Here is a 26,170-nt window from a genome sequence, read left to right as displayed (position 1 = left end):
GAGGTGAGGAGGACAGGTACATGGAAGGAGGACAGGGGGCGCTGTGGCGAGGGCGCGCTTCCCGGTCGCGCTATCCCGCCATGCAACGCGAGGGGAGACAAGGCCGCAGAGAGGAAAGGGAGAGCGAGGGAGGAAAGAGCGGCCCTGGTGGCGCACTCTAGGAACCTCCCTCTCGTTGCTTTCCCTGTGGCTGATTGACACAGGAACCAAAACGAGGCTGCGGCGGGGAGCGGAGTTGGAGAAAGGGGAGAGGAGGGAGGGGAGGAGAGGCGGGGGCGGGGACAGAACGCCGCCGTGCCCAATCACGGCGGCGACTGGGAAAGGTGTGTAATAATAATAATAAAAGGGACGAGGGGGGGGGAAGGGAAGCGGCTGTCAGTCCTCCGAAAGGGGGCGTGGCCGAAGGGAGGGGGAGGAGTGCGGAAACGTTATTTGTGAGTGGCCTCGGGCCGTGTCTGTATCTCGGCTGCGGCCAATGATGTGCGAGAGGCGGGGGGTGCCAAAGTAGGCAGGGCAAGGTGAGAAAGGCAGACAGGGTTGTCAGCTATCAGAACAGGTAAGACTGGAGGCGGGAGAGGTGGTCCTGGAGGTAGGGGACTTAATGGCACTGAGCACCATTGCGGGCATTTCAGTGAGAAAGGAAGGATAAAAGTGAGAAGGCTCATTTCTCTACACCCCCTTGGGCTTCAGGGAAAATGAAATATTTGCACTAAATTAAATGGGGTGATTTAAAGCAAACATAGTAAGTCCTACCTGCATTTACTCTCTGGAGAAAGGGCTGCAGCACAGAATAATACCTTGCTTTACCATGTGATTGTTTATGCCACCGCCACGCCCAAGTGCTCAAAAGCAACCTTTCCCAGCCTGGTCCTCCCTCCAGAACTGTTGGACTGCAACTCCCATCATCCCCAGGCAGCATGGCCAATACTGCTGGAGGGCACCAGGCTGAGGGAGTGTGGTTCAAAGCAATATTAGGGAGAAAGGAAAGGGCAGCTGTGTTTGGCTGCACTCCTGAGCACATTTTATTTTATTTTAATAATTATGTATTTGTTGTATTTCTGTGCCACCTGTTTACAAAAGTTTCAGAAAATAAAAGCCATAATCAAATAGAAACATAATAGAACACTATTATTATGTATTTATTGTATTCCTCTGCCACATGTTCACAAAAGTTTCGGAAAATAAAAGCCATAAACAAATAGAAACATCGTAGAACATGAAAAGCAACCTTTAAAAGCCATAACAATCATTTAATAATGTATTATGGTGTATATCCCATTGAGCTGAGTGGGAATTACTTCTAAGTAAACATGCTTAGGGTTGCACTTTATGCCTTGTATAGCAATCATTTTATTTTTTCTTTAAAAAGCTTCGTGGCACCTTTTAAAGATTAACAGGTTCATTGTGGCATAAGTTTGTATGGTCCAGAGTCCACTTCATCGGATGTATGAAACGCTAGCCTTTATTAGCATGTATGTATACAATGCACGTACTTTGTACAGTGCCATGTGCAATCATGGCACTACATAAATAACAATAACAACAAGGTGCACATGTACGAACTGAGGAAAGCAGACCATGAAACTGATTAAATGTGTGAGGTGAGGACCAGCCTTAAAGGCCTGACATTCTAGAAATTGACACAAGGCAGAGGAAGGTAACAGTGGCCGGCATAAGCAGAGGAAGAATAGGCATAGAGGGTGATTGGAAACATCTTCCAGTTTTAAACAAACCACAGTTCCCTGTGGCTTCAAGGCTAGGGAAACTGTGGCTTGTTTAAATGTTGCTTAGTGAGAACAAACCAGGATCAAACCATGGTTTTAGATCTTGGCTTATTTACTAACTAGAGTTTAAACAAACCATCACTCCTGAATTTGGATGTCACAAGGGAATGTGCTTCATTTTAACACAAAGTGGAAGTTTCCAATCTCTTCCTTGCTGGTGTGAAAGGGGAGGCAGAAGTATGTGAGCCTGAGGCTTACCACCGTTTGTTAACTTAGTAGGAAACTGTAGTTTCCCATTGTATCTGGAGTATTGAAAAAGAAAGAGAAGTGTTTTCATATTTAGCTTAATGGAGGTTATTTATTCCAGTTTACACCAGGATTTCTCCTTGTATGTTATAGCTTGCAGGGCATGTAGCTGTCATTATTATGAAAAATCTCAAACATGGAGCCAATATTACCTTTGAAAATATATGGTCATTTCTTTTTAAAATGGCTGCCAGATGCATAGGTTGCAAAAGACATGCAAACCATAATTCTCAGGAAACTTTATGCACCAGAATAAACAGGATTGTTTGTATATACGTTCAGAACCCAGATGTTGCTCTAGTTCAGCAAAGCTGCCCCTCAGGATTGTTGTACGGGAATCTGCCAGAGAGGTAAATGCAAAAAGGCTCAGAGTGTGGCAATGAGGGACAGGGCCTTTTCGGTGGTGGCCCCCAGACTATGGAATGATCTCCCTGATGAGGCTCGCCTGGCGCCAATGCTGCTATCTTTCCGGCGCCAGGTTAAGACTTTCCTCTTTGCCCAGGCATATGGCGGCACATCTTAATCACCCACATGTTTAGTTTTAAATGGTTTTTAATGCTTTGTGTATGTTCAGTGTTTTAGAATTTTAAATTTTGCATACTTGTTTTTATCTTAATTTTAGAATTTCTGTAAACTGCCCAGAGAGCCCTGGCTATGGGAGAGGTATATAAGTGCAATAAATAAATAAATAAAAAAAAACTGGCCAGTATTAAGAAAAGTAACCCAAGTACTTCAAACCAATTTTGTACTTCTTTCATTAAAACTGGACATTCGTTCACAACCAGAGGACGAGTGGGATAGAGCAAGTGCCTTAGACTTTGCCAATACTCTTAGTCATGAGATCTTATTGGCTACTATGAGCCGTAAGTTAGCGGACACGACAAATGTTTTCAAAACTCATCTAATTTCTGCAACGCAGGCTCAGCCAAGAGCACGGCATCAGTGTCAACAGAGTGCACCATTATTGCATCCATTCTTTGTCTCGCCACGTACGAAAATCCTTGTGTCCCCCTCGTCGTGGGTGAAGCCAGGAGGTAGTGTAGGGCTGCAAATGAATTCCTATCTTTCTGTTGTTATTATCTGCTTGCCTTTCGCTAGCTGCTCTGCAGGAATCTTTGACAAGAATATTTCAGTTTTGCTGTCGTCAGCACGTGTTTCTGCCAGTTACCTGGGCTATGAATAGATGCCTCGGCCCTTCTGTGAACCCCTTGGCCTGTTTAAAGCAGACTTTCTTGCTTATATCCCACAAAACATCAGTTCTATCGACATGCTGCTCTTGCTTTCAAATGTAAGGAAACATATGTACTGGCTGCCTGTACATTTCCAAGCCTGATTCAAGGTGCTGGTTTTGACCTACAAAACCTTATATGTCTTGGGACCACAATACCAGACAGAGCGCCTATTTGGAGACTATGATTGTCATCTCAGGCCCTCCTGAGTGCCTCCTCCGAGGGAGGCTTGGAGAATGGCAGCAAAGGAGAGGGCCTTTTGGGTGGTAGCCACCTGGTTGTGGAATGCTCTCCCCACTGCAGACAGCTGTGTCTTCTTCCTCCCAATCACTGATCGATTGGTGTTTTCTTGGCATTCGTGCAGTTTTTATCCCATTCCAAAGGTTTAAATGCCACTCCTCAGGCCTAGTGCCTGGCATTAAGAGTTTGGAACTAAAATAAGCTGGTCTTTTTTTTAACCCCTGCCCCTTTTGCCCCTCCCACCAATGGAATATGGACCCCAAAGAGCATCCCTGAAATGGTATATGGCTCTCAGAGTGAAAGAGTTCTGCACCTTTGGCCTAGGAGAACTCCTCTGCCAATCGTTATGCTTGTATGACTAAAGTATAGCTTCCAAATCGTGTGAGGTTCTGGTTCCCCTCTGTTCGTCACTGGATAGGCCTCATCTTGAGTATTGCATCCAGTTCTGGGCACCACACTCCAAGAAGGATGCAGACAAGCTGGAGGGGGTTCAGAGGAGGGCAACCAGGATGATCAGGGGTCTGGAAACAAAGCCCTATGAGGAGAGACTGAAAGAACTGGGCCTGTTTAGTCTGGAGAGGAGAAGACTTGTGGGGAGGCATGATAGCCCTCTTCAAATACTTGAAAGGTTGTCACACAGAGGAGGGCCAGGGTCTCTTCTCGATCATCCCAGAGTGCAGGACACAGAATAATGGGCAAATTACAGGAAGCCAGATTCCAGCTGAAAATCAGGAAAAACATCCTGATTGTTAGAGCAGTACGACAATGGGACCAATGACCTAGGGAGGTAGTGGTCTCTCCCACCCTAGAACCCTTCAAGAGGCAGCTGGACAACCATCTGTCAGGGATGCTTTAAGGTGGATTCCTGGATTGAGCAGGGGGTTGGACTCGATGGCCTTATAGGCCCCTTCCAGCTCTATGATTCTATGAAAGAAACCATTCCTGCGCAATTTCCTACACACTAGCTGTTCTCTCTGCTCTTTGGCGAACAGACATGGCTTTCCAAATAATTTTGTCGAATTCTGTTTTTTTGCATTTGGGGATTTAACCATGCTTTATTATATCACGCCCTGTTCTGGGTGCCCCCCGACGGGCACATCTGTGGATCTCGCTCATGAAATTGGCTGGTGAGAATAAAGATTCGTTTTCCGCACACTGGAAGGGAAGACAATCTTGAATGCGTTCGGAGCCGTGAAACTGGTTGCTCTTGGTTTGACATTTTGAAGGCGTATAATAAAGTCCACTGTTAGCAAGTTGTGGAAGAGTATCTCCTGTCGGCCGGCTGGCCGGCCAGCCGCTGTGGCAGCGAGGTTGAAAGGTCCGTCTTTGCGTTATTTGATCCTTTGTGTAAGTGTCAGCAGGTGTTTTTTTCCGGCTTTCCAGCAGGACAGGAAAACCTGTTAATGCAGGGATTGCTTTTATATATATACATTCAGAGAGAGAGAGATGAGTGAGTGTTTTATTTTTAAATAGCTATAGTAGTCTCTTTGCAAAGGACTGATTAGAAAATGTGAACATTTTAAAGAACTGAAAGGTTTGGTCATATGCATCTCAGATTGAAACTCCAGGTATAGTGAAGGCAAAGCCGTATACTATTATTATTATATTATTATTATTATATTTATTTGTATACTGCCTTTTGCCCAATACTGGGCCTCAAGGCGGCCTTACAAAGTTTAAAACATACATTGAAAAGGAAAAAAGGAAAAACACGTTTAAAATACCCAACAAAATTATAAGTCAATTAACATAGATGGAGGGACATATTATTCTCCAAAGGCCTGCTGGAACAAACAAGTTTTAGCCTGCTTCCGAAAGCCCATCAAGGAGGGATCCAGCCTAGCTTCCCCGGGAAGAGAGTTTCAAACCACTGGAGCAGCCACCGAGAAGGCCCTCTCCCATGTTCCCACCAAGCGCGCCTGTGAAGATGGTGGGACTGAAAGTAGGGCTTCTCCAGAAGATCTCAAAGCGAGGGCAGGCTCATAAGGGAGAAGACGGTCTTTCAAAAGAGCAGTTGAGCTCTTGTGATTCAGGAGGAACTGGGGACTCTGGCTGTTCGCCATTGAAAAGGAACGGCCCTTTTGGACTTCGGAAAGGACAATTGGGGATCCTTGAGCAGGCTGCTACTGTTCCATGGAAGTCGGTTCTATTGAAATCTCTGGCCGGATGTGCACATACCACAGTGAAAGATTGCGTTTGGTAGGGTGACCCTATGGAAAGGAGAACAGGGCTCTGTTATCTTTAACAGTTGTATTGAAAGGGGAATTGCAGCAGGTGTCATTTGTATGCCTGCAGCACCTGGTGAGATTCCCTCTTCATCACAACAGTTAAAGCTGCAGGAGCCCTGCCCTCTTTTGTATCTGGTCACACTGTGTAGAGAAACGTGTTGTCTGCGCTGAGCCTGCTTTTGAGAACAAAGGAGGAGGAGATTGGAATATAGCATAATTAAGTTATGCTCAGAGACTATAACCCCCAATCCTTTTACCACTAGGTGATTTAAAGCAACTGTCTGTATAAGTTTTTGGACCGCTTGAGGGGAACCTCCTCAAACATGACGATCAGCTGCGAAAAACGCTGCAGCTTGCAGAATCCTGCTCGTTGGCAAAGGGCTTTTTCTTCTGTCTCATCCAAACTCTAAAATGTGCTTGCTTTTGGAATTATGACAGGTCCCAATCCCCTCAGTGTCCAGGAAGGGGATCAAGACTACAGGTGTAAAATTTCCGGAAATTTTTGAGGCCATCGAAAAAAACTTTTTTTTTCCCCTGAGGGGAAACCGGGGGTGGGGGGAAGGGGGAGAGAATGAGAAAATGGAAAAATAAGTAACACTATTTATTTATTCGTTCATTCATTTATTCATTTTTGCATTTATATCCTGCCTTTTTTCCTCTAAGGAACCCAAGGCGGCGTCCATAATCCTCCTCTTCTCCATTTTATCCTCACGACAACAACCCTGTGAGGGAGGTTGGGCTGAGAGTCTGTGACTGGCCCAAAGTCACCCAGTGGGTTTCCGTGGTCGAGTGGGGACTAGAACCCAGATCTCCTGACTCCCAGTCCAACACTTTAGCCCAGAGCTTTCCAAACTGTGTGTCGCAACATGTCAGTGTGTCAGCTGCAGTGTGTAGGTGTGTCATGCGAATGTAACGAGAAACCTCTGAGTCTATGTGAAATAAACAATACCAACTTGCCTGCATTTTTACGCAGCAAAGGTGCCGATTAGTACGGTGCACTAGTATATTCCCCTTCCGTCGTATCCGTGCATGCACACCGCGGTCGAGGGATCATACAGGTACTGCACATGTGCAGTATGCACAATCGGGTCGAAACAGCTGATTCCGCATCACTTCCGGCAACGCAGCTGCACCTGAAGTGACGCATTCGAGAAATTTTAAGGGTCCAGTTTTTTGATAGAACACCGCCTCAACCGCCGCTCGATCACAGCTCGACAAAATGGGTTCAATGTGAAAAGTCTTGGAAATGTATGTGATTATCTTGCAAATCATATATTTTTAAAAATATAAATGAAAGGTTTTCATGAGATATGTTGTGTCTCCCATCCATTTCGTTATTACAATTTATGTATGTGTCCGTATCTCTTATAAGGGGTTAGTTTAACCTCTGGTTTGCTAGTAAAACTGAATTACTGTGTCGCGAAATTATTTATTTATTTATTTATTACATTTTTATACCGCCCAATAGCCGAAGCTCTCTGGGCGGTTCACAGAAATTAAAACCATAATAAAACAACCAACAGGTTAAAAGCACAAATACAAAATACAGTATAAAAAGCATAACCAGGATAAAACCACGCAGCAAAATTGATATAAGATTAAAATACAGAGTTAAAACAGTAAAATTTAAATTTAAGTTAAAATTAAGTGTTAAAATAATGAGAGAATAAAAAGGTCTTCAGCTAGTGACGAAAGGAGTACAGTGTAGGCGCCAGGCGGACCTCTCTGGGGAGCTCATTCCACAACCGGGGTGCCACAGCAGAGAAGGCCCTCCTCCTAGTAGCCACTTGCCTCACTTCCTTTGGCCGGGGCTCTCGGAGAAGGGCCCCTGTAGATGATCTTAAGGTCGGGCAGGTACATATGGGAAATTATGCATGTCTAAAAAGCGTGTCACGAACATGAAAAGTTTGGAAAGCTCTGTTTTAGCCACTACACCACTCTGGCTCTCTTTGCAGAGGTAAAGTCACTTGGTTGCTTTAAGACGGCCTTCCCCAACCTGGTGACTTCCAGATATTTTGGACTTCAGCTCCCATCAGCCTCAGGTAGCATGGCCAGTGGTCAGGAGTGCTGGGCAGTGTAGTCCAAAACATCCATAGGTCACCTGGTCGGGGAGTACTGCTTTAGCCTTTCTGTACCTAAAGTTATTTTATGTATAACTTAGTTTGCTCAAAAAATATCATAGAATCATAGAATAGCAGAGTTGGAAGGGGCCTACAAGGCCATCGAGTCCAACCCCCTGCTCAATGCAGGAATCCACCCTAAAGCATCCCTGACAGAGGGTTGTCCAGCTGCCTCTTGAAGGCCTCTAGTGTGGGAGAGCCCACCACCTCCCTAGGTAGCTGTTTCCATTGTCGCACTGCTCTAACAGTCAGGAAGTTTTTCCTGATGTCCAGCCGGAATCTGGCCTCCTGTAACTTGAGCCCGTTATTCCGTGTCCTGCACTTTGGGAGGATCGAGAAGAGATCCTGGCCCTTCTCTGTGTGACAACCTTTCAAGTATTTGAAGAGTGCTATCATGTCTCCCCTCCATCCTCTCTTCTCCAGGCTAAACATGCCCAGTTCTTTCAGTCTCTATCATTATATTTCAAAACGTTTAAAAGTAGACTCAGTTATTAAACTTGTAATTGTTTGTATAGATTAGAACTATATGAAATGACTGCTACAGCGTTAGAAACACAGGACTCTAGGGAGCAAAACCAAACTGTCACGAATGCACAATGGTGACTCTACTCACATGTTGGGAAACTGAGCGTAAATGTCTATCAGTAAAGTATACTTTAGATCAATGATTTTAATAAGGAATGAAGGAAATTATAATGCTTGGAATCTTACAGAGAAGCTTAAAAAAATCCACATGGCTTCATTATATCTATATCTCCAGTCTTTCCGTAAAAGTGTTATTGCATAGTTTTTAGAAATCATAAGACACATACTTGAGTTTTTAAATTATTTTGTTCTTTAGCGTTGCTTTCAGTGTTTTATCTTATGTCCTGGATTTTTTTTGTAAATTCCCTTGACTGGCTTTGGAAAGGTGAGATATAAATGCCATATAAATAAATGTTTAGCTTGGAGAAGAGAAGATTGAGGGGAGACATGATAGCAGTCTTCAAATACTTAAAAGGTTGTCACACAGAGAAGGGCCAGGATCTCTTCTCGATCCTCCCAGAGTGCAGGACACGGAATAATGGGCTCAAGTGAAAGGAAGCCAGATTCCGGCTGGACATCAGGAAAAACGTCCTGACTGTTAGAGCAATGCGACAATGGAATCAGTTACCTAGGGAGGTTGTGGGCTCTCCCACACTAGAGGCATTCAAGAGGCAGCTGGACAAGCATCTGTCAGGGATGCTTTAGGGTGGATTCCTGCATTGAGCAGGGGGTTGGACTCGATGGCCTTGTAGGCCCCTTCCAACTCTGCTATTCTATGATTCTATGATTCTATGAAATAGTTCTGGCCTCTGATGTTTCAGACAGTGACTCTCCGTGTGACAATGTCTTCTCCCGAAATTGCTTCCCTCTCGTGGGGCCGGATGACGGTGAAAGGTTGTTCCGCAACGTATAAGGACTGCAAAGTGTGGCCGGGAGGCAGCCGAACGTGGGACTGGAGGGAGACAGGAACAGAGGTAGGTGTCTCCATTCCCCCCTTTCTTAATTATTTGGGCTCCGCTGATTTGAGGTGGTGGTTCACAGCGCACAACTGGGGTGTGCCTTGCCCTAATGTAAGCCGCAAACAATGGCCCTACTGCAAGTTGCTTCACATGTAGAAGGACATAGGCTAAATCCCCAGCATTTCCAGTTACAAGGGGGACTTGAAGGCCTCTGAATTTGGAGACTTCTGATCCTGCCGAAGGAGATCTCTCAACTTAACTCTCTCCGAGTTTAAGACAGCTATAAAGACTAGCCTCTTCTGGCAGGCCTACCCAGATGAATTTTAAATCAAGAATTTTAAGCTGTCTTGATTGTTGTTTGATATATTGGTTTTATATGCTCTTTTAATTAATTTTATGTGTTTGATTTATGTTGTATTGTTGTACTAACGTTGTTCCCCGCCTCGATCCAAAGGGAGAGGCAGGTAAGAAATATTATCATCATCATCATCCCACATGAGATAGTAGACCTCATGGGTTTCACACAGAACGTGAAAAGGGTCAAGGAGCAAGTGATGCAATTACATCTTCCAGAGAGCCTAGAGATGCCCTGCCAGACAGAGTAGATGGGCTACATGGACAACTAGCTGTCCTGTGTGATCCATGGGTGTCGTTAGAGGAGGCCTATCTGGCCAGGGCCCCCCAGTGACATTCCCTCCCTGAGCGTTCAGCCTTTCCCCCCTCCCCTTTTTTTTTAAGGAAAGTTTCTAATCCTTTCACTTCAGAGCTTTCAGGAAAAACATGCAACCGATTTTCTCACTCATTCCTCATTAAGGAGTAATACAATGACAGGTGCAATCCCAGGCATGTTTAGAGAGAAATAAAGTCCTACAGCTCCCAGCATTCCCCAACCAGCCTCTCATTTAGGAATGGCACCCTAAATTTATTTTGCTACCTGTATTTACAAATGGGCCCTGCAACAAAATGTTGCAGAGTGGAGTGCTGCAGTTCAGCGTTCCAACCAGCCGCGCCTTCCTTCAGAATACGCTATTCCTTGCTCCTTCTCTCCGCTTGCCATTTCACTCCCCCTGCACTAACAGGCACCTAGCTTTCTCTGCCCTCTAAGCATGCTGTATCCTCACCGGGCTGTGTTGTAGGTGGGGGGGGGGGGTTGGTTGCCCCCTTACACCATTTGCTGTGCAGGCATAAATTGCCACCTATTGGGCCTTGTCTGATCATAGAATCATAGAATAGCAGAGTTGGAAGGGGCCTACAAGGCCATCGAGTCCAACCCCCTGCTGAATGCAGGAATCCACCCTAAAGCATCCCTGACAGATGGTTGTCCAGCTGCCTCTTGAAGGCCTCTAGTGTGGGAGAGACCACCACCTCCCTAGGTCACTGGTTCCTTTGTCATACTGCTCTAACAGTCAGGAAGTTTTTCCTGGTGTCCAACCAGAATCTGGCTTCCTGTAACTTCAGCCCGTTCTTCCGTGTCCTGCACTCTGGGAGGATCGAGAAGAGATCCTGGTCCTCCTCTGTGTGAGAACCTTTCAAGTATTTAAAAGGTGCAGCTCACTTCAAACCCCAACAAACACAGTCTCCTCTGCAGACTGGAACTTTTCCTTCATCCTTCCTCAGCCTTGAGGTGTTTGGACTTCAGCTCCCATCATCCCCAGCCAGGGTAAGAAATGCTGGGAGTTGCACAAGAAGAGCCCTGCTGGATCAGACCGAGGGTCCATCTAGTCCAGCAATCTCTTCACACAGCGGCCAACCAGATGCCCACAGAAACCCACAAGCAAGACACTAATGCAACTGCACCCTCCCACCCATCTTCCCATTAATTGGTATACACTGAGCTTCATCACACCAGTGTTACCCTGTGCATTCACTGCGAATTACATGCAAAGGACTCCGATGTTTTCTACGTTATAATCTGCTTTTATTGTGAAGTACACCAATGCATCCTGCTGTGATTGCGCAGCTTCCCTAAAAGAAGCGCCGAAAATAGGATCGCGGAAAGAGCGACTCTTCTTACGCCCCCACAATCTCAAGGCTAATTTTAACATACTTCCTTGTCCTTCTCCGAGCGGCCACTGGGGGCGCAGAAGGATGATTTTTAAAATTCAAATTAAACAAATGCTTACATCTGTGTAAATTTAAAAGATAAAGTCATCAAAATCGGCACAGTAATAGATATTAAGGAGGGCTTTCAGTATACCAAAATTGAATCAGATTGGGTCATCCATTGATTTTTTATGATTTTTTACATTTCCCCCCTTAAACCCTTTTCCTGGTATGCAAAGGATCTTAGGAGTGCCGCCGCCCGGGGTGTGATTAGCTAACAACAACAACAACAGCTATACGCTATGTGGATATTTCAAAGGAAACGGGTATGTGGGATGAAGCCCATTGACATATTGCCTCTGATACTGGAGGTAGTCTATAGCCATCTGGGCTAGTAGCCATTGATGGCCATTGATAGCCATGGAATCAGTTACCTAGGGAGGTTGTGGGCTCTCCCACACTGGAGGCCTTCAAGAGGCAGCTGGACAACCATCCGTCAGGGATGCTTTAGGGTGGATTCCTGCATGGAGCAGGGGGTTGGACTCGATGGCCTTGTAGGCCCCTTCCAACTCTGCTATTCTGTGATCTCCATGAATGTGTCCAACATGGTGGCCATCACTGCATCTTGTGAAGGTGAACTTCATAGTTCAACAATGTGCTGCTTGACTTTATTCGACATCCGTTCGTCTCAACCGCTGCACGATCACAATTCTAAATTACTGTTTTCAACCCTGAGTGGGTGATTTCCTCTAGCTGACAAAGCTACATCCCGAGCCATTTTCATTTGTACATACATTCTGTTTCCTTTGGAGCAGAGCAGCGCGCAGGTGTTTCAAAGGGGACCTCTCCAAACAAAATAACCTTTTTCTGGCTAATGATGGTTTACAGAGGCAGATGATGATGGTTTACGGAGGGGTTTATGGAGGGGAGACATGATAGCACTCTTCAATTACGTAAAAGGTTGTCACACAGAGGAGGGCCAGGATCTCTTCTTGATCCTCCCAGAGTGCAGGACACGGAATAACGGGCTCAAGTTAAAGGAAGCCAGATTCCAGCTGGACATCAGGAAAAACTTCCTGTTAGAGCAGTACGACAATGGAACCAGTTACCTAGGGAGGTTGCGGCCTCTCCCACACTAGAGGCATTCAAGAGGCAGCTGGACAACCATGTGTCAGGTGTGTTGTAGGGTGGATTCCTGCATTGAGCAGGGGGTTGGACTCGATGGCCTTTTAGGCCCCTTCCAACTCTGCTTTTCTATGATTCTATCTTTCTTTTTCTTCCCATTTGTGTGTTTGTTTCTCCTTCTAGACTCAAATTGCAATTTGTAACTAAAGTTGCATAAGGAGAGACTGTAGGCAGCCATCCTTTACAGACAAGAATTCTGCACACGCATAATACGCGGCTGTTGTGAACCGACTTCAGGCATTGGCAACTATTTTTAACATCCGACAGGAGCTTTTTAACCACCCCGCTGCCTAAAATGCCAGGGTTTTGTCCCGATCCGCAGTTTTACTCAAGGTGTAAATATCGGCATCGTCGACATTCCACACCTGTCTTGTGGGTGTCAGTATGATTTTTTTGTAGCCGGTGAGGCAGCTAGATTTCCGGCTACCACGCTTAAGTGGTACCGCTATTGTGAACGCAGTAAATTGACTTGGTTTAACCCAGCTGGGGACGAATGATCTCTCTGACGCAAACAGACACTGCACAGAAGGAGGGAATGCTGGGTTTTTTTCCTCCCCCCCCCATCTAAAAACCCTGGTGTCCTTTGACGATGGTCGCGTGACAGACACCCTGAAAAAAGGAAGAAGGTTCAGATTGACTGTAATTATGATAATCAGCCAGGGAAAGGTTCTCTGGAGACCACGATGCTATGAAAGAGTAAGAAAGAGGGGGATTGGTTCCCAGGGAACACGAAAAGCTCGCTGTGATGTTGTGGAAGCTAACCCCTTCTTAGCGAAACATCATTGGGCAGGAAACAGAGAAGAAAAAGCCAAAAATTCCCATCGAAGTAGTTTGGAGCCAGGCTGGGCCTGAACCAAAACAACCACTCCACGTGTGGTGAATTGGCTGTTTTAGAAATGGTGTGTGTATGTGCTTGAACTGGTTTATCTGGTTTGGGGCTTCCTTTCCTCTCCTTGGGATTTTAAATGAAAGCCACAGCCGTTGGGAGCGTATTTCCTCACTCCCAGCCTGCAGTGTTCTCCACCAGTGTTCGTGTGAATAATTGGCAATAAGAAAATGTGATCAGTTTTCCTTCTAGCACAGCGAGGAAATTCTCTACTTCCGTTCCCCCACGTCCGCTGCTGATGGATATGAAATAACTCGAGAGCCAGGACTGTTTGAGCAGAGTACAGAATAAGGTGGACGTACATTCTGCGAGCATCAACCGGCAGTGAGCAAGATCATAGAATAGTAGAGTTGGAAGGGGCCTACAAGGCCATCGAGTCCAACCCCCTGCTCAATGCAGGAATCTACCCTAAAGCATCCCAGACAGATGGTTGTCCAGTTGCCTGTTGAAGGCCTCTAGTGTGGGAGAGCCCACAACCTCCCTAGGTAACTGGTCCATTGTCGTACTGCTCTAACAGTCAGGAAGTTTTTCCTGATGTCCAGCCGGAATCTGGCTTCCTTTAACTTGAGTCCATTATTCCGTGTCCTGCACTCTGGGAGGATCGAGAAGAGATCCTGTCCCTCCTCTGTGTGACAACTTTTCAAGTACTTGAAGAGTGATCTCATGTCTCTCCTCAATCTTCTCTCCTCAATCTTCTCTTCTCCAGGCTAAACATGCCCAGTTGTTTCTGTCTCTCTTCATAGGGCGTTGTTTCCAGACTCCTGATCATCCTGGTAGTCATGGGCAGCCCTAGGCAATGACCTTTGACACGAACAACTGCGTTCCTGTTCAGAAATGCTATAGTGAGAGTAGGAGACCAACAGGAGAGGTTTTGCTTCACCCTTGATTGCTGCAAGGCTAGAGGACACATGTCCCTCTCTCCTGCCCTTGGTAAACGATGATATCCTAATGGAATTTTGAAAAAGGCATGCTCCCCCACACACAGACACGCAGAGAGTGGCATTTTGGGCTCATGCAATATTTGACCGCCGTCAAATATTACCCAGATGGTTGATGACATTTAATCAGCCCCAGGTAGAGATCTTTCGAATCACCTTCTGCCTGAAATCTTTTCGGATGGAGATGAAGTCCTAGGATCTTCTGTAGGCAAAGGATGGGTTCTGCATTGAGCCCCTCTTCAGGATGCGAAACTGGCATATCTACAGAACCATGAGGGCTAGAAACTGCCTTTTAAAACAATAATGAATGAATTAAAATAAATACATAAAATGAAAATAGAGATTTATAGAAGGCTGAGGCCTTTTTACGTGGTTCTGGAGTATACACAGAGCGCCGTCCGTGTGTGTATAAAAATGTGTAAGAACATAAGAGCCATGCTGGATCAGACCATGGGTCCATCTAGTCCAGCAGAGGTCTTCCACATCACCTGAACCTTTTAAGTGGACATGTCAAGGACTGAACCTGAGAACTTCCACATGCAAACCTTGTACTCTGCTACTGAACTAAGGTTCCTGCCCTGAGCTAGCCAGTTCTGTCTCTTTGGAACAGGTGAGGTAAGAACATAGGAAGTGCCATGCTGGATCAGACCAAGAGTCCATCTAGTCCAGCACTCTGTTCACACAGTGGCCAACCAGCCATCGGCCAGAGACCAACAAAGCAGGACATGGTGCAACAGCACCCACCTACCCATGTTCCCCAGCAACTGGTGCACACAGGCTTACTGCCTGGGATACTGGAGATAGCACACAACCATCAGGGCTAGTAGCCATGGATAGCCTTCTCCTCCAGGAATTGATCCAACCCCCTTTTAAAGCCATCACCACATCTTGCGGTACTGTAATTCCAGAGTTTAACTCTGCGCTGTGTGAAGAAGTACTAGATCGCACAGTGGTGGTCATCACTTTGTTGCAATGATCTCTTATGTTCATCTCTTTGCAACTGCTGGTAAAAGTCAAAATAAGCCTTTGGAACAATGCTTGTTTAATAGTGCAGTCCTATACATGTCTACTCAGGTGTAAGTATCATTGTTTGGGCAAAAGGCTGGATGATGATGATCACTTTGAAGTTAGCGATCCCACCCAATTTTGTGTCATCTGCAAATTTGATAAGCGTTCCCTGCACCTCCTCATCCAAATCATTAATAAAAATGTTGAAGAGCACTGGGCCCAGGACTGAGCCCTGCGGTACCCCACTCGTTGCCTCTCCCCAGTTTCCTTCTCACTGGGCATGTTCAGCTTGGAGAAGAGAAGATTGAGGGGAGACATGATAGCACTCTTCAAATACTTAAAAGCTGGTCACACAGAGGAGGGCCAGGATCTCTTCTTGATCCTCCCAGAGTGCAGGACACGGAATAACGGGCTCAAGTTACAGGAAGACAGATTCCAGCTGGACATCAGGAAAAACTTCCTGACTGTTAGAGCAGTACGACAATGGAATCAGTGACCTAGGGAGGTTGTGGGCTCTCCCACCCTAGAGGCCTTCAAGAGGCAGCTGGACAACCACCTGTCAGGGATGCTTTAGGGTGGATTCCTGCATTGAGGAGGGGGTTGGATTCGATGGCCTTGTAGGCCCCTTCCAACTCTGCTATTCTGTGATTCGATGATGATGATGATGATAATTGTTTTCAGTGAAATGAATATAGGAAGAGTGGACAAATTGCCGAGGGTCCGTATACCACTACCACCACCCGGAATCTACTGGGGTGGGGTGGGGGTGGCAACATGGTGGCAGAGCAGGAAAAGGGGGCATTTTTTTTACCAGAAAAAGAGAGGTCCTTCTTTGCTGCTGCACCACCAAATTAAATTACTGCCCTGTTGAAAATGACGGGCAATCAGCTCCGTTTTGCTGCCTTGCTGCCTAATTTGGGTGCAAAGTCAGCCGAGGCGGGGGCGCGTTGTGGACCGCAAAAAACGTGCAGAAGCAGGAGAGCATCCAAAATGGACCCACAAATAGAAGAAAGATTACTCAGGTTGCTGAAACAAAGATTTTATTTTGTTTTTTTTAAAAAAGAGATAAAATAGCATAGAATTTTTAGCATTGAAAACCATAAATGTTTTCTGTATGTTCTTCGGCGCTAATATTTCTGTCTTAGATTTATTTATTTATTTATTTATTTATTACATTTATATACCGCCCCATAGTAGCCGAAGCTCTCTGGATGGTTTACAAACGTATCAAAACAGTGAACATTAAAAAGTAGACAAAATTTAAAACCATCCAAAACATAAAAACAACAGTTCTGGGGTCCGTTAAAAAAAACCTTAGCGGTGTTAAATGCTGTTAAATGTTTTAGCACCATGGGACTTTTCTTTTCGCAGGCTGCAAAAAAGGTTGTGCGCGTGTCTCATGTGCAGCCCTTGCTGCCCACCTGGTGTATAGGATTGCAGCCGAAATGATAGTTGGGGATTCCACCCCCAGCCACTCTTGTGTCATTTAAAAATAATGTTTTATTGGCTTGGGAGAGCATCTATGACTAACTGTTCCCCTTCACTTCCAAATGCAGCATGTTCCTGGCGTTCAGCCCGCAGATGTGGAAGAAGTGGTGCAGAAGGGTGCCAAGACGTTAGTAATTGGTCGTGGCATGAGTGAGGCCTTGCAGGTAGGTTTTGCCTGGTTTGGTGGGCTAGGAGTCTAGGGGACTTTGTCCCAGCCATTATGAAGTTCTGAGAGCTTCTCTACTTTAAGCAAAAGTCCCTCATTCTTACCAGGCTTTCTTCTTCTGGAGTCTTTCCCAGTTTACAATGGGCTCTTTTAGACGACCCACACATGATTTGGAATTGAAAACTTCCCTTCTCAGCAATACTCTATAAGTTCGATGAAACAGTGACATGAAGTGGCTAAATTATGGTGCAACGCCGGCATGACACGCTGCCAATATAGTGCCACGAACTGTTATTACAGCTTATCTCCACTCTTTTTGAAAGCCAGATAAAGGGGGTAAGCGCGGGAGACGCCCTGGAGGTTCATGATGTCATGTAAAGGACCCGCAAACTTCCATGAGTGACTAATTATGAGCGGGCCATAAATCACATGTGTAGAGAAGCTCTGATTATAATAGCACCGCCTTCCCCATGCTGGTGTTCTCCAGATATTTTGGACTCCACCTCCGCCCAGGGCTAGTGGGAGCTGAGGTGCAGATTTGGGGCTTTATTCTCAGAGCAGCGAGTTAAATCACAGGGCCGTCAGCTAAACCAGTGCAGGTTTGTTGGCTTCTTCCAAGTGCGGTTTGGGGGCCACATTAGCCGTCCCTTGCCTGCCAGGGCTGGCCAAAGACATTTTGCAGCCTGAGACAGGACGGTAAATGGCACGTCGTTCCCCCCCCCCCCACAACTCGAAGTGATTAAGAGCCAAGGTCAGCCAGGTTATCCTGAGCTATCACTATACACTTTGCGGTAAGCCCTATTCCAGTCGATGAGATGGTCTTCAGTGCAGACAGTTAGGAGAGGGAGCAGAAAGGACTTTGCACCTTATTTATTTTTATTTATTTATTTATTTATTTATTTTATTTATTACATTTCTATACCGCCCAATAGCCGAAGCTCTCTGGGCGGTTCACAAAAATTAAAACCATCATAAAACAACCAACAAGATAAAAATACAAATACAAAATACAATATAAAAAGCACAACCAGGATAAAACCACGCAGCAAAATTGATATAAGGTTAAAATACAGAGTTAAAACTGTATAATTAAATTTAAGTTAAAATTAAGTGTTAAAATACTGAGTGAATAAAAAGGTCTTCAGCTGGCGACGAAACGAGTACAGTGTAGGAGCCAGGCGGACCTCTCTGGGGAGCTCATTCCACAACCGGGGTGCCACAGCAGAGAAAGCCCTCCTCCTAGTAGCCACCTGCCTCACTTCCTTTTGCAGGGGCTCACGGAGAAGGGCCCCTGTAGATGATCTTAAGGTCCGGGTAGGTACATATGGGAGGAGGCGTTCCTTCAAATAACCTGGCCCCAAACCGTTTAGGGCTTTAAATGTCAATACCAGCACTTTGAATCGGGCCCGGACCTGGACTGGCAGCCAGTGAAGTTGTAAAAGGACTGGCGTAATGTGATCTCGCCAGCCAATCCCTGTTAGTAAACGGGCTGCCCTGTTTTGTACCAGCTGAAGCTTCCGGACCGTTTTCAAAGGCAGCCCCACGTATAACGCATTGCAGTAATCCAAGCGAGAGGTTATTAGAGCGTGGATCACTGTAGCTAGGCTATCTCTGTCCAGATAAGGGCGTAGTTGGTATATCAGCCTAAGCTGATAAAAGGTGCTCTTTGCCACTGAGTTGACCTGTGCCTCAAGTGACAGTTCTGGATCCAAGAGCACCCCCAAACTATGGACCTGATCCTTTAGGGAGAGTGCAACCCCGTCCAGGACAGGGCAAACATTATTTATTTATTTATTTATTATTTAAAGCATTTTTATAGCGCCGCCTCATCATTTCTGGCATCGAGGCGCTTTACAATAACACATAAAACAATTTCATTAAAACCCTCAACCCACATTACAACAATCCCATTAAAACCCTCACCCTCAAACCATTAAAAGCCCTCAACCCCAATTTAAACCACCCCCTCCCCAGACTCTTGTGAAAATAAAAATGCCTTACAAAGGCGTTTGAAGCAATTAAAAGTGGGAGCCTGTGTAATCTCCAGTGGCACATTGTTCCATAACCGGGGGCCAGCCACTGAAAAAGCCCTGGACCCCGCACATTCCAATTTGTAGCAGGGGACCATCAGGGCACCCTTCTCCTGAGAGCGAGTCTGCCGATGGTGAGACACAGGAGAAAGGCGAGTGCTCCGGTATCCAGGACCCAAGCAATGCAGGGCTTTATACATGGTCAACAAAACCTTGCAGCGCACCCTAGCAGCCACCGGCAGTCAATGGAGCTCTTGAAGCACGAAAGTGATAGAAGACCACTTCGGGAGCCCCTTGACCAACCTGGCTGCTGCATTTTGTACAGCCTGTAGGCGTTGGATTTGCTTCAAGGGAAGCAAATTTTGAAGCACCTCTGCTTCAAAGGGGAATCCCCTTTTGATTTTCTCTTTTCTTCACCAGCCAAATAAACAACAGAGACAAAGACACCCCAAAAAAGCTAGGAAGGAACGCCTTCCTCCTTAAAGACACCTTTTTCTAGTTCTCATCAGTGCCATGCAGAGAGCTCGCGATAAATACCCGGGATATAGCAGCTTAGAAACCCTGCAGGCTGCCTGTCAGACCCTTCTCCCATCTAGTCCAGTCTTTGCTGCCAAAGACAGGCAGCCACCGCTCTCTGGGGTTTCATGCAGGATTCTTTCGAAGCCCTACACGGAGATGTCAGGGATCGAACCGTGGTCTCTACCACTGAGCCACGGACCTTCCCAGTTGCAGCTTTGCCCTCCACGCTGGCAGATTTAGGAGCTGTTTGGACGGGAGGAAGGACGGGGCTCGTGCTCCTAAACACTTTTCAGCGCACTCTCGCAAAATCATGTGGAGGCGACTAGGGTAGGCGGGTGTGGCGTTACACCCCACAAGTCAGTTCCCAAATGTATGTCTGCAGTTTGTAAGTCTGTGGGTTTTAGAATGTTGGCCTGAGTGGGCGGAGTTAGAATGTCTGGGGAAGGGGGAGGAGTGATATATAAGGGAAGGATGGAGGGGATTGGGAGGGGATTTGTTAGGTACTCTTAGAGCAGCCTTCCTCAACCTGGGGCGCTCCAGATGTGTTGGACTGCATCTCCCAGAATGCCCCAGCCAGCTGGCTGGGGCATTCTGGGAGATGCAGTCCAACACATCTGGAGCGCCCCAGGTTGAGGAAGGCTGTCTTAGAGTCTTTAGTGCTCTCTGTGTGTAGAGTACTTAAGTTCTGGGAAATTTGAGAGTCAGTGTAAAGAGTGGCGTCTTTAGAGTGTGGTGTGTACATAGTTGATGTATATTAATCAATACTGATAATAAAGAAAGTTCAAGATTGATTGTGTGAGAAAAAGGAAAGCGCGTATGTGAGTGAGTGAAAGGATTGTATGACAGGTTTCAAAAAGGTTTTTAAATGGTTTATTTGAAACAAAGCTTGTGTGTTGTTGTTTATTCGTTCAGTCGTTTCCGACTCTTCGTGACTTCATGGACCAGCCCACGCCAGAGCTTTCTGTCAGCTGTCGCCACCCCCAGCTCCCCCAAGGTCAAGCCTGTCACCTCCAGAATATCATCCCTCCATCTTGCCCTTGGTCGGCCCCTCTTCCTTTTGCCTTCCACTTTCCCTAGCATCAGCCTCTTCTCCAGGGTATCCTGTCTTCTCATTATGTGGCCAAAGTACTTCAGTTTTGCCTTTAATACCATTCCCTCAAGTGAGCAGTCTGGCTTTATTTCCTGGAGTATGGACTGGTTTGATCTTCTTGCAGTCCACGGCACTCTCAGAATTATAAATTTTGATTGTTTTGTTTTTGAACTACCACAAAAATCCCACATGTCTGTTTGGCATTTATCATCTAAGGTTTACACATTTAGCACCCACTCTGGCAATAATTCTCCTCAGCACATATAACTCACAGTGTTTTATTTTATATCTTAAAATCCTTCTCCATTTTAACCCCTTTCTCCACATAGTTTGGAGGAAGGTGGGTTTTTTTATCGCTTGCCTCAGGCGTATCAAGCGGTGGTGCTTGGCTTGAGCAGGGAGTGGCCACGGCCGGGTCCGTTGTTCAGAGCCTGTTTCGTGGCAGCGGGCTACTAGTGGCGACCTGAATAAGGCAAACCTGAATCATAGAATCATAGAATAGCAGAGTTGGAAGGGGCCTACAAGGCCATCTAGTCCAACCCCCTGCTCAATGCAGGGGGTTGGACTAGATGCAACGCCTCTTTGAAAGCAAAAGATCAGCAACTACCCAAGGTTAACCAAAGAGCCATTTCCCGCCCCTTCCCCCAAATCATGAAAAGTACGTTGCAAGGGAGCCAGGCAGACTTTCCAGAGGCCCTACCTTTAACGTATGTAAAAGAGAGACAGGTTCCTGCCCCACGGAACTTACAATCTAAGGTCTGGGGTTGAGGGAACCAGATAGACAGGGACTGAATGGGAGAGGCAAAGCGAACACAGGATTTGCTTGGGACCAAGTTACTTGAAGGACCGCCTTCACCCCTATCAGGCCGCCTGCACTTTAAGATCAGAAAGAGAGGTCCTTCTCATCTGCCCACCAGTGAAAGAAATGAGGTGGATCTCCACCCAGGAGAGGGCCTTCTCAGCAGCGGCCCCACACTTGTGGAACAAACTCCCACCGGAGGTCTGCCATGCGCCATCCTTGCAGGCTTTTATGAAGGCCTTAAAAACGTTTTATTTTACCATGGCCTTCTCATAAATGAATACCGTTTTGTTGCTACGGCCTTGGTTGTTCTTGATATTTTTTATTGTTAGTTTTTACTGTTAGCTTTTATTGTTTTTAACTGATATTTTACTGTGGATGGTTTTTATTGCTTTTACTGTTTAATGTATTGTAAGCTGCCTTAGGAGGGCTTCTGCCATGAAAGGCTGCTAAGAAATGTTTTAAATAAATAAATAAATTTCATGCCTACCTCAAAGCGAGGGTCCAAGTCTGGGAATGGGTCTCTCTTGACATTTTTTTATTTGATACATTTTTATACTGCCCAATAGCTGAGGCTCTCTGAGCAGTTCACAGTAAAAACCATAAAATACAACAGATCAAAATTACCATGTAAACCCAAAAAAACCACCCAGCAGCAGTTACAGCCCAGGGAAAGCCTGTGCGAAAAGATGTGTTGTCAGGAGGCATTTAAAGGATGTTACATTTTACACCTCCTAAACTATCCTACAAGAACGTAGGCTTCATCACATTGTAAGAAAAGAGTACCTGATTTGCATGGCCCTTAACATCAAAGTAAATGATGAGGTCATGATGCATACTTTCCCAAACAGCTTCTTTCAATGTTGGTATTCTTTCCCCACGATAATCCCTCCATAATTTACGTTTACCATGAGACCAGTGTGGTGGAACCCAGCAGTGGCCCTACTCAGTGTTCTGTTGCCAGCTGAGCTATGGTGGCTAAGTAGCCTACGACAGGGCCTTCTCAGTGGTGGTACCCACTCTTTAGAATTCTCCGCCCAAAGAGATCCACTTGGTGCCTTCCTTCTCCACTTTTGGAAGCCAAGGCATTGCTGTTCCAATCTGCTTTTGACCTGCATGGTAATTTACTACTTGTCCGGCAATCTTGTATGCTCCTGTTTCTCGTTGACTGCTTGATTGATATGGCGATACAATATTTTTTTGGCCTATTTTTAACCAGTTAATAGTTTTGGGGCCCCTGTTTCGATAGAAATGTGGGCTAATAAAGTTTTAATAAATAAATAAAACTCCTGCAGACAGAGTCCCATGGGTTTTCTCTTCCCGCTTCTTCAAGGTGCCCTCGTCCACGGTGGATTACCTTAAGAAACACGGAATCGACGTGCTGGTCCTGCAGACGGAGAAGGCCGTGAAAGAATACAACGCTCTGGCCACCCAGGGGGCCAAAGTGGGCGGCGTCTTCCACTCCACCTGCTAGCCCCCCCCCCCGCCTTTTGCCATCTTGTGCCTTTGGGTAAATAAAAGAGAGCTGTTTCGGGGTCAGCGTGTACAGTCTGCATTTCTCAGTTTGTGTCAAGCCTTGAAAACTTTCGAAACGAAAATAGGACAACTTGCAGAGCTGAAACTCAGACACACACTCAGTCCCATAGTATCCTAAGGAAACTGACCACCTGTGAAAACTGGGTATCTCTAAGCTAGAAGTGGAAAGTCATAGAATCATAGAATAGTAGAGTTGGAAGGGGCCTACAAGGCCATCGAGTCCAACCCCCTGCTCAATGCAGGAATCCACCTTAAAGCATCCCTGACAGATGGCTGTCCAGCTCCATCTTGAAGGCCTCTAGTGTGGGAGAGCCCAGGAACTCCCAAAGTCATGGGTTCCATTGTCATACCACTCTAACAGTTAGGAAGTTTTTCCTGATGTTCAGTCGCAATCTGGCTTCCTGTAACTTGAGGCCATTATTCTGTGTCCTGCACTCTGGGATGATTGAGAAGAGATCCTGGCCCTCCTCTTTGTGATAACCTTTCAAGTACTTGAAGAGTGCTATCATGTCTCCCCTCAATCTTCTCTTCTCCAGGCTAAACAGGCCCAGTTCTTTCAGTCTCTCCTCATAGGGCTTTGTTTCCAGACCCCTGTTCATCCTCGTTGCCCTCCTCTGAAAGTCAGAGATGCACGGCATGTTCAAGAATACTCAAAAATACCCTTTTAATTTCAGTGAGATTTTCGCAACCCGGGATACCACAACAAGACTGCTTGCCTACTCAAGCATCCCTACTCACAACTCTTGTGAGCAGAAGTGTGCAAGTCCCAATTCTGCTTGCACAGGCCTACTGTGGCTTCTGCCTTCCCCAAGCCCCCAAAACTTAAGTTTGGAAAAACAGAAGGTCTGTGTTCCCATTAACCATCTTTCCCCATCCAGAGGCCTTGGACTACAGCACCCATCATCTCACCAGGAGGCATGCTGTCTGGGTATGATGGGGCTTGTAGTTCAGATACCTCTGGCAGCTACTGGTTTAAGGAAGGCTGCCACAGACCTAGGGGAGCATCTTTCCCCACTGGGCTTGACTTAGTGAAAATTGCCATTTGAGCCGTAGTTTCCTGTGGGATTCTGGGAATGGTACCCTATTTCTTCGATTCTAAGATGCACTTTTCCCCCCATATAAACATCTCTAAAAATGGGGTGCGTCTTAGAATCGCGGGTGCGTCTTAGGGTGTGTTTTTTTTCCTGTTGGTGGTACTGAAATTAGTGTGCGTCTTACAATCGAAGAAATACGGTAATCATAGTCCTGTCCCCCTACCCCTGGGAAAAGATGCCCTGCCTGGTCTATGGGAGCACCTGCCTCCATTGCCACTGCCACCTCCTTTTCTAAGGTTTCTTTAGTATAACAGGGAGGAAGAGGCAGTAACTACAACTTTTTTTGAGCGTTTCTGTTGAAACGCTTTTGGGGCAAGGCTTTGTGTGACCATGGAGAACTTGGCCCTCAAAGGCTTTGATAAAGAGCCATGCTTTAACTTGGTGCCAAAACTAAGCCAGTGTCGGCACCCGTCGGTCATCCAAGAGGAGGGTATTCCACAAGCGGGGTGCCACAACAGAGAAGGCCCTCTCCCATGCCCTAATATAATGTATGTCTTGTGTTGGCTGGACGCAGGGGATATGTTGGCTCCTCCAACAGATCTCAAATCTTGGGCAGGCAGATATCGGGAGAGGCGCTCCCTCAAGTACCGAGGTCCCAAGCCGTTTAGGGCTTTAAAGGTCAATGAATATCGCCTCCCGCTGTTCTTTTTTCCCATTGACCAGGCTGTCATGGTGCAAGAAAGGAGCGGTGCTTTCTGGGAAACGATGACGCTTCTGGGATTCCTCTACCGCAGGGGTGGCGAGTGTGTGGCCCTCCGGGTGTCGGTGGACCTAGCCCACATAGCCAATGGTGAGATAATGGGAGTTGTAGTCCAGCAAGTTCTGGATGGCCACATCTTCCTCATCCCTGCCCAGCAGCATGGAATCTGGGTGCATCCTTCTTTTCTCGCTTTGATGGACTTCAGTCCACGAATGTTTGGGCCACAAGAATCTTTGCTGTAGTTGTTGCTCATTGGCAGAGAGACCAGTGGGATCAGTCCCCCCCCCCTTACACACACACACACTTCAAGGGGCATAGAATGGAGAGATGCCAATTTTTCAAGACCATCTCCCAGCCTCTCTTCCTCCTCAAACCCTCTGCTCCACAGATTGGGAATCACTGCTATATTATACTGGCTCTCTATGAATGTGCCTTACTTAAACAGTCACAAGACAGAGTACCAAAAAGATCACATCACAGGCAATGATCCAAGGATGTATCTTGTTTGGATCAAAAGGCTGCCTATTCATCATCATCATCATCATCATCATCATCATTTATAAAGCACCTAAAATTCACGAAGTGCTTTACACGAATTAAAAACAAGGCAGTCCCGGCCACAAGCTACACAGCACACAAGGAAAAAGGGTTGAGGAGGGAAGAGGAAAACAAGCCAACTGAGGCACCGGTTGTTCTTCCACTTACTCGTTAGGGCCTCTTATTTAAATGGCAACAGATTAGGGATGGGAAGAGCCAAGCAGCAGCTGGTCTCGCAGCCAAACCGATGGAGTGGCCATCACTGTCCCATCTCGCCCTCCGGGGCACCCAGGTGGAATGATAACCCTTGATAACCCTTAAATTATATATTGTTTTAACTTGGATCATGGTTTAATTTGTTTTTAACTGTGCATATTTACTGTTTTATACTGTATGTTTTTACCTGTACGCCGCTCTGAGATCATAATGATACAGGGCAGGATATAAATGTTTTAAATAAATAAATGATGAAAAGAAGACCGAGGGGAGACGTGTTAGCAGTGTTCAGGTACATAAAAGGGTGCCACAGGGAAGATGGTCAAGGACTATTTTCCATGGCCACAGAAATTAGGGCCCAAAATAAGGGGTGTAAGTTGCAGCTACCTAGATTTCAGTTAAATACAAGGAAAAACTTCCTAACGGCAAAATCTGTGGAACAGTCTACCTACGAAGGTTCTGGGTTCTCCATCTCTGGAGTTTTATTAGAAGAGGCTGGACAGCCTCCTCTCGTGGATGGGTTAACTGGTTTTCCTGCACACTGCAGAGGGTTGGACTAAATGATCTTTGTGGTCCCTTCTAATACCACGATTCTATGATGTGT

The 26,170-nt window shown here is 46.1% G+C and overlaps 1 protein-coding gene across 3 annotated transcripts; it reads left to right on the top strand.

Moving 5' to 3' along the window:
* Nucleotides 1–280: 280 nt before the first annotated feature.
* On the top strand, nt 281–23,024 carry AAMDC (adipogenesis associated Mth938 domain containing). Of its 3 annotated transcripts, none has more exons than XM_063127301.1 (4): nt 281–323; nt 9,194–9,346; nt 16,948–17,043; nt 22,817–23,024. In XM_063127301.1, the coding sequence occupies exons 2-4, from the start codon at nt 9,215–9,217 to the stop codon at nt 22,955–22,957; spliced, it is 369 nt and encodes a 122-aa protein (XP_062983371.1). In that variant the 5' UTR covers nt 281–323; nt 9,194–9,214; the 3' UTR covers nt 22,958–23,024. The 3 variants fall into 3 exon arrangements, with proteins under 3 accessions (XP_062983371.1, XP_062983370.1, XP_062983369.1); XM_063127300.1 differs by lacking the exon at nt 281–323 and adding an exon at nt 457–556; XM_063127299.1 differs by lacking the exon at nt 281–323 and having other exon boundaries at nt 9,173–9,346.
* Nucleotides 23,025–26,170: the final 3,146 nt, after the last annotated feature.

This window comes from Elgaria multicarinata, chromosome 5 (assembly GCF_023053635.1).
Source record: "Elgaria multicarinata webbii isolate HBS135686 ecotype San Diego chromosome 5, rElgMul1.1.pri, whole genome shotgun sequence".
NCBI classification, from domain to species: Eukaryota; Metazoa; Chordata; class Lepidosauria; order Squamata; family Anguidae; genus Elgaria; species Elgaria multicarinata.
Note: the sequence above shows the minus strand (reverse complement) of the source record. Positions and strands in the feature narration are given on the sequence as shown.

What these genes read in the sequence shown, in the direction of transcription:
- AAMDC (XM_063127299.1), top strand. Translation starts at nt 9,185, where the DNA reads ATGTTTCAGACAGTGACTCTCCGTGTGACAATGTCTTCTCCCGAAATT. An exon ending in GGAGGGAGACAGGAACAGAG is followed by an intron (nt 9,347 to 16,947) that starts GTAGGTGTCTCC and finishes TTCCAAATGCAG; the next exon opens with CATGTTCCTGGCGTTCAGCC. An exon ending in GCATGAGTGAGGCCTTGCAG is followed by an intron (nt 17,044 to 22,816) that starts GTAGGTTTTGCC and finishes CGCTTCTTCAAG; the next exon opens with GTGCCCTCGTCCACGGTGGA.